Source organism: Egretta garzetta, unplaced genomic scaffold (genome assembly GCF_000687185.1).
Source record: "Egretta garzetta isolate BGI_Z169 unplaced genomic scaffold, ASM68718v1 scaffold293, whole genome shotgun sequence".
Classification (NCBI taxonomy): domain Eukaryota; kingdom Metazoa; phylum Chordata; class Aves; order Pelecaniformes; family Ardeidae; genus Egretta; species Egretta garzetta.
In genome coordinates, this window is record NW_009259318.1 from 1,912,241 (window position 1) to 1,920,662 (window position 8,422).

An 8,422-nucleotide genomic window follows, 5' to 3' on the forward strand; every position below is an offset into this window, starting at 1 on the left:
CCTGCTGAAAGTGGTTAAACACACTGCTACCGAGGAAAGCACCTGAATGGCACCATTAGGCCACAACCTCTGGGTACAACTACACCATTGTGCACAGGTCACAGGTTATTTTGCTGAAACCTGCCATGAGTGGTTTCCACGAGGGCCCCTTTTACTAAGCAACTGGTTTTGCCTTGTAAATTGATGACCTTTTTAATCATTTGTTCCCTCTTTTATTTCCCTTCTGTTACTTTGGATTTTACCCTATCCAAGTTTTGTCTCCTTCATTTTCCGAGATATTCTAATAAGGAAAACAGGTGGCCATTGACAAGCTTTTTTTCTCAACAGGGAGGTTGAATGAATTTAGAAGTCACACTGTCTTTCATTTTTCTTCCATTTCATTTTCTGCTTTCATTCTTAAAAGTCTGCCTATGCAATGCTAGATAACAAAAAAAGCAAGTTTCATTCCCCATGGCAGTGTTATCCCACATCTAGTAAGGCAAAACTGCAACTGAAGCTTTTCCTGCGACTGTGCCATGCAGATCTCTCTTCTATGAGGACTTTCTACACCTAGTAACAGTCTTTTCCCTCAGAGGGAGCACTAACTTAAGTCTCTACTCTGCCCAGGCACCAATTTTTCCATGACTTGTAGGAATGTTATTTTTTAATAATTCAACTTTCCATCAAATTTTATTAAATAAATTTGGAGGGCAGAGTGGGTTTCATAAACAGAGTGTGTGGCTCATTACACACACCATGTTCCTCCCTTCCCTCAGGAAACCGGGTTAAAAACCAATCATCAAACACCACACTTCGTGTGCGTTAGCAAAGCATGCTTCTTTTCTGCAAACTGATTTAGAAAAGCTACTTTTTTCCAAACAGATCTGTATCTGGAAAGTATTTACCAGCCTTAGATGACACAAATAGATTTCATTATTTCTTGTCCAGCATGATTTAAAAAGAACAAGGGGAAGCTTGTTCCCTCACATAGATGTAGCAGAACGAAGTACATTCTCATCTTCACACATCCTTAACACTGAAGGTATGGGGGTTTCAGATAAGCAAAGGAAGCATGTGTTTCATAAAAGCTAGATGCATACACAGTAAATGCAACAGGTGGCAGTCAGCACCAAGTTCAAAGGATTCAAGGAGTAAAAGCCCAGCTATATTGATCACTCATTTTCTCACATACCCAGTCGACTCCCAGGGACATTCACTTGCCTTTTTTCTTCCTTACACACTGTACAAAGAATTCAGATAAGACATTTCTTTCCTATCCAAAAGATTGCTTGTGTTTTCCATGGGTAGAATTGCATCCCAGTGTGCAGACTCCCCAGAAAGAAATTGCTCTATACAGACAGATGACAAGATCACATCCCTGAATGAAACTTTATTTCTCTAACATATATTCTCTCTTGACTAAATAGCATGTCTGCAGATGTACTTGAGGAACCAGGAGAGTTCTGAAAACAAGTGTGAAAAAATTAGGATGTTTTGTTTGTTTCTTTTAAATGAGTCACTTTGCAAAATCCTGGTCTTAGCATCGAATAAATACAGGACTCGACAAACTGCACCACTTCATCGTTATGGGAAGCAGTGAATTACTCAAACACTTTGACCAGAATTCACTCTGCTGCAAGTGGAAAAACTGAAACTAACTGAATTACAGTCATACTGGTTAAACAGCTCACAGAATTGACTAAAGTAGTCCTTGCCTTGAGACTGTGACAGGCAAATTTAAATGACAGAAATGCTAAATTACAGTATGAAGAAAGTATTTCAATTAAGTGCTTTTAGCATACATATCTATTTATTAGTATTCTAAGCTTATTGATACACTCTTATAGTTGCTTTCTACAGTGCCAAAATACTTTTAAGGTACCAGCATTACTAAAAATACACTAAATTCTTTGGGTCATTATTAGAAAATTACTTGCACAGAACTGCCCTGAATACTGATAACCCTGTATATTTAGAATACAATGAGAAGGCAGAAATGATGGCATGAAATTCAAAAGAATGAATTACACTGGGAAGCAGGGAAATACACACAACCAAACCACATGTCAGCACATCTATTGCTTGGGATATCCGTCCCGAAGGAAGTAGTGAAATCTGCATCACTTTGGAAATATTTTCAAGTCACGCCAACTTGGAAATGTAAACACATATATGAAATGCTTTAGGGAACATTCCTGACTTGAGGGAATGCCCTGATACTCTCCACATGAATACACAATTGAACAAATCCTCTCTTTTTGATTGCCATCAATCTTCAAAGTCTAAATACAGTTCAGGTAGAAAACTAGTCCAACAGCACACCCCACTGACTTTCAACAAACAGTGCAATAGCAATTAAATTAAGCCGTACGCTTAAGAACTCAACTTGTCTTGCTCCCTCAAGGTCTTCCACAAAATGGAAAATTGCACTGGCTGAAGAAGTCAAGGAACCTCCTTTGGAGATTTAAAGGTATGGAGTACCTGAGGGAGGCTCTACAACCCCAATAGTTTATACAGTGCACCTTCCTCACGCAGCTCACCTGACTACAGGTTGTAGCCAGAACATTAGTCTAAACCAGAATATGGGATGCATGTATCTGCCACGGAGAGCGTAACAGCCAGAATAAAACTTTCATCATCATTCAGAGAAGCAGTACCAGTGTCAAACAGCTATTACAGAAGAATGCCCCAATCACATATCCTTATGAAGTCATATTCAGTATTCCTGGCTGGCTTGTGCTAGGACATGAATAAGGACAGCACACTTGGCTCTAGTGTTAGCATGGAGGCACCACCATGCTGGTACATAGCTGGTAGATACTCAGTTAGCAAAGAACTGTTAAACCTGGTGTCATTTTTTGGACTGATGGCATAGGGCTCTCACATGACCTCCCCTAAAGTGTTTGGGAACCTACCAGCACCACCAGCTAATGCTGCAACTATGCAAAATGCTCGTGCTGATAGGGGTCTCACCTGAGGAGGCAAGTGGCGCAGGTTGTCCACTGAGCAGGCTGGAGTAGTTCCCAGCTGTAGTGTCTACACCCAGCATGGCAGACTGTTCATGAGCAATGTCAGGCAACTGAGGCATGGGCAGAAGAGGTGCTCTGGAGGTATACATAAAGGGTATGAGCATGGACCAGAAACAAGACATTATGATGAAGTATACACTCTAACTGTCCTACAATGGGCAAATCCTAGATCCCTAGTAGGTGGAAAGGGAAAGTGATGGCTGACTTATGAGTGCAAGGAGAAACAGTGCAAGGGACACTGTATCCACAGCATTTGGGGAAGCAGCCCCTGGGCACTAGCGTGGAAAAGACAGGCAGCAGGGACAGTGCAATGAAATCAGACAGGTGGTCTCCAATCTTTCATTTGTTTTTTCTCTTTTATTCCATTTTCTTCACAGGAAGACTCTCGCTCCAGACTGCCATAAATACCTTCCTATGGAGCCTAACTTCTTCCTTCCCTCACTCACCTACTCACCCACTCCTCCTTGAAAGACCATCTGTCCTCTCACATACTTCCCTCACCCCCCAATAAATGTCCCCTGCTCACCTATGAAAGGTGCTAGCTTGCATTTCTTCAAAGCCCATGACTTTCTAAGACTGATCTAAGCAAGCAGAATTTCCATCACCAAGTGAAAATCCATGGAAATAGAAAGTGATGGTGGGAGAAGGACTGGGATAAAAGAATTCCCAAGTGCACACAAAGTGCCCAGCCAATGCATTCACAGAAATTAAAAATGAAGGGGTGATTCCACAGACCTTTCATCTCATCCCTTTCTCTCTACATGACTTCAGTCAGAGCAATTTAAGTTTTATTTCAAAACAGTGCTACAGGTTAATCAAATGCGCTTTTAAGAGGGTCCACTAAAATTTGCCCAGAAATCTGAAAGGTTACCAAGGTCCAACTCAATGGGCAGCTCTCCATAGCTTAAATGTAAAGGGGAAATGGCAAAGGAAAGTAATTCATTAGGTATCTATTGTGGAGAAATGAGAAAACAGTGTAAGTCCCTCACCCATAACCATCTGACCCAAAGGGAACTGACAGGGCTGACGATGTTGGATAGTTTTTGTTGCCTTTCACACTCAACTTCTCCGATTTCCGCCACTTTGCCCTGCGATTCTGAAACCAGACCTGATAAATGGAAAGAAAGGATGCATTCAGAGAGGAAACCATCTACACATGGGGACACAGGCAATGAATTAGCAATAACTGCCTCCACACATCACCAGGTGAGGCCAGAAACCTTTCTTCCAGAAAATCTGCAAGATTCATTGCAAACAGAGAGAGAAGAATAATGGCAGAGAGATACCCCCAAACACTAGTTTCCTTATTAGCCCATGATCTTCAAGATAAAAGAGTGTACCTTATCTTCAAGATAAAAGAGATAAACTCCAATCTCCTTAGCCTCTTTTACCTACCCATTATGTGTCTCATCTTCGGAACTGGGAAGAGATGGAGTACACAACGCAGACTCCACTGCCACTTTGGGTGGGGTAGTTGGTTGCGCAGTGTCCATCCCTGTGAGCTCTCTTCTTGTCACCAGTGACAGGCACAGTCTCTATCCTCCTACTCATGAGCTCCTCTTTCCTTCCTACTCGAGCTCCTCCTCCCTGCCCCAGTCCCTACCCATCCATTCTGTGCACAGAACCCACAGTCAGCACTGTTACCCACACAGGCGTTACCAAGATACGCTGTGGTGTTACACCAACCACAGCTGCGATCTCCCTCCTCTTCTCGTTGTCGGGGTAGTGGTCTTCCTGGAACATCTTCTCCAACTCTTCTAGCTGCTCTAGAAATGATGCGTTGTTCAAAGAGAGAGAGATGGGGAGTATGCGATAAGAAAACAAACAAACAAACAAAACCACAAAAGAAAGCAAGACAGGGAAAACAAAACAGAACACTTTTTTACTATACTTAGAAACACAGGAACAACGTAAAAGACCTTTTTTTTTTTAAAGTAAACCACAAAAATCTTCTTCCACAGTAAAACAAAGAGCATCACTGGTGATGCTTCAAACATAAGGCACTCAGCAACATTTATTTGAAGAAGTCTTCACACATCTAATAGTGTAGAATGCACTGCAATACCAGTTAGAGCAGTTCAGCACCTCCATGCTGTGCCTTCAGTATGGTGAAGGAAACATTAGCGCCATTGGCACTACAAGTGTCACTGTCTGCCAGTGGGTTCCCCGTTATCTACCTGCACTATAGAAGGTGCGCGACTTCTTCCTGACTGGTGGCAAAATTTCTGGGTTCTCAAGTAACTCTTTTTTTCCCCTGGTCCCATGATGGCTACTTCTGGATTCCAGAACTGAAGACACATTGTAGGATTGCTGAGCTGCAGCATTGGCTAAAGCACATTTGGATGATCGGTGAGTAGCTGGACCACACACATCCTGCCTGCAGAGGTCTCCAGGGATTCCACTAGATGCTTTCTCAGCACGCATTCCACTTCTCTCATTACTTTTTTTCTTCTTTGCCTCCTTTTCAATCCCATCGGAGTAATAGCTCTCACACTGTTCATGTGATCCTGACTGACCTGTAGACTCCTGTGCAAATTGAACCACAGAAAGCGGGGGCACAGCCCTCACGTCACTGAGGAAATCTGACAGCCGCCCACACACTGAGGCAAGGTCGAGCTGTCTGTTAAGAGCCGCTGAGTCTTGGGAAGTTGACATGGTTACCTGCAAGGTGGAATACCCTCCATCTTCCTCCACCTTCTTAACAGGGCTGATCCTCTCTTCCGTTCCCAAGGTATCCTCAACTTCTTCATTTATAGCTGTGCTTTGGAATGCAGACAGCACACTGTTCCCTGTAGCATTCCCACCGACAGCATCAGCATCTACCACAAAGTGCTCAGTATTCAGTGATGTGTCCTCCTTCTCGTCCTTGCACTCTACAAGGAAAAAATTAAAAACAACACTACACACACACACACACACGCACATTCTCTAAGCCAGATGAACCCAGGTTCATGAGACCATGAGAAAGGGTGTGCCTGGATAGGAAGTTCCAGCTATGGGAAAAGGAAAACACTACACAACAAAACCCAATAGTGAAAAGAACTAGAGAGTTCAAAAATAAAGACTGTCACCAGGACAGAGTGCTGCTAGGAAAGCAACAGCAAAGAACGTGATATGCTCAATATGGAGACATTAAACATCTGAGATTAGAAAAGCCTCATTTTGAGAGTGAAGATGCCTGCAAAAAGAACCAACTGTAAACTACAGGAAGAAATAATTCCAGACACAGAGAATAAAGGGAAGGTTGCATATTACAAAAACAGTAGTGGGAAGACAGCACTGGAGACAGCAAAGGTTTTTGGAATATGGAACAGAACAAAAATCAATGACTTATCAAGACACTAAGTGTCACCTTATTAAAATGAGCAAAAGAAAAATACAAGCAAAATTCTGGTCTACTGTGTCAGCAGTGATTATCTGACAAATGACATCACTTCTTGATTTGTAGAGTTTTCTGTTGCTATCATACTCAAGCTGACCAAGCACAAAACAAATGAATTGTACAAGCTTCTAATAACTGCCTTATATTAGTTTTCTGCAACTTCAGCTACAACACTTATGAATAACAGACTTACAAGACAGGTAATGAAAGAGCTGGCTGAGGACAAAAATAGGTGAAGCCTGACCAAGTTTAAGAGAAAGCACAAACTGCATTACAGTAAGAGAGACTCAATAGTAAAAGACAGGTCAGAAAGAACACAGCAAGAGAAATAATTAAAATAGGCAACAGAACAATAAAGCAGCATTATACTTTTCCAGCTAGCATATACATTTCTAAAAGAAGAAAAGACACTGATTGTCTCAGAATGTGTGTCTGTGACTTCTGCTACTTAAAAAAAAAAGTTACCGTTTCTTAAGAATAGAAAGTAGAATAATAAAACCAAAACGATGTATCTGCCTCTGTCTGGAAAGAGGAAAGTTTGAGCAGAGCGCTGGCCGCATTTCAGTTGTATGTGTCTACAGAGAAATGTGGTGGTTTAATTTGGGGAGAAAAAGATCTAAAATAATTTCATTTCATTCTGTCCTACTTTTGATACATATTAGTGCAATGCCAAAATAAAGGACTTTCTTTCTTAAACAATTGTTAATCAAGAAGGAACCCCACACCACCAGTCAGGTCGGACAAAGTACAAGGGGATGCCAGGCTGCTTCCGAGACCTTCTAATTTGCTTTTTACAGGATTATGAGAACCAAATTAGTAGCAGGGGAAATAGACAGAGGCAGGAAACTATGCAACTATAATAATTTGATCTTGTTAAGCAGCAACAGTTTCCACTGCTGTTAAATAAGATGAAATATCCTGATGGGGAGGGTCAAGAACTAAGCGAGGCAGAAGCTGGCTATGTTCTATATAATTCCTTTTTCCACCATCCTCCTTGCTGCCTCTGAGCTTGTCTTGCTCATTATGTGAAAAAGCTAGTACTTCCGTATGTCATCCGTTCCGTCACTCACCCTCTGCCTCAGATCAGGAACAGCATTTTCAGCTTACTGCTTTGATCTGAGAAGGCTTTTTACTTATTTATGCAAACACCACTATGTGCTTACGTCACAAAATACATTTCAAAGTCTTGTGCATGTACCTTGTATCTGCAGCAGCAAAAGAGATTGACACCCGGGAGTTTTATATCATCCACAGGAATATTCCTCCAAGAGAAAGTAAATTGCTCTCTCTCTGTCTAAAACATACAGCAAAGGCCTGACAACAACTTGGGATTGCCAAAGAAAAGACCCCAAATGAAAATAATGTTTGGAGAGAAAGATAGGCCCTCATAGTAACAAATAGGGAGCTATCAAACCACTCCTTTCTCCCATCATTCATGTGACAAGAGACCAGACTGAACATCACTTTGTCCCACTTTTATCTAAACACAACCTTAAGCAAAAAGGATTTTAACTGACTGGGAACATCACACACATAGAGCCTGGAATGCCTGAGCTGCTGAAGGCGCATGAGCGGGAAGTCAAGTCCTCATTTTCCTGTCACAACCACCTCCTTAGACGTTTCTTGAACAAGGCAACCACTTGCACAGCGACAGCAAGATTTTTTTAAGGTTGTCTGGAGAATTTGGTACAAAGCAACCTGAACGCACGCTCTGGGAGAAACATCAGCTTCACAGGTCTGCTCCCGCAAGCTCAGACGAGGAGGAGAACCGGACAGTGGGTGAAGGTGGTGAGTGCCAGCAGCCTAGAGACCCAGAGGCAGCAGGAACCCCTCAGTGTGATGCGCAGGGAAGACCCCCGCCCCCACGCCAGCTTGCCAGGCACTTTTACAAGCCAGGTGACAGGAGGGCCACGCAGGCACCGAGCCCAGCGGCAGCCCGCGGCCCCAGACCGCCCCAGGCACCCCGGGCACAATGGCGGCTTCCCCCCAGGGCCCAGGTAACTCGGGGCCGCCTGCCCGAGGCGGCGAGGGG

The 8,422-nt window shown here is 42.9% G+C and overlaps 1 protein-coding gene across 1 annotated transcript in view; it reads right to left on the reverse strand.

Moving 5' to 3' along the window:
• The window catches only part of NOBOX (NOBOX oogenesis homeobox), a 17,879-nt gene that overhangs the window by 8,611 nt on the left and 846 nt on the right, over positions 1 to 8,422 (reverse strand). The window contains exons 2-5 of the mRNA XM_035892081.1: positions 5,186 to 5,881; positions 4,668 to 4,774; positions 3,998 to 4,116; positions 2,953 to 3,083 (exon numbers count right to left, since the gene is read on the reverse strand). Of these exons, the coding sequence (XP_035747974.1) occupies positions 2,953 to 3,083; positions 3,998 to 4,116; positions 4,668 to 4,774; positions 5,186 to 5,881 (1,053 nt within the window). The remainder of the gene's footprint in view (positions 1 to 2,952; positions 3,084 to 3,997; positions 4,117 to 4,667; positions 4,775 to 5,185; positions 5,882 to 8,422) is intronic.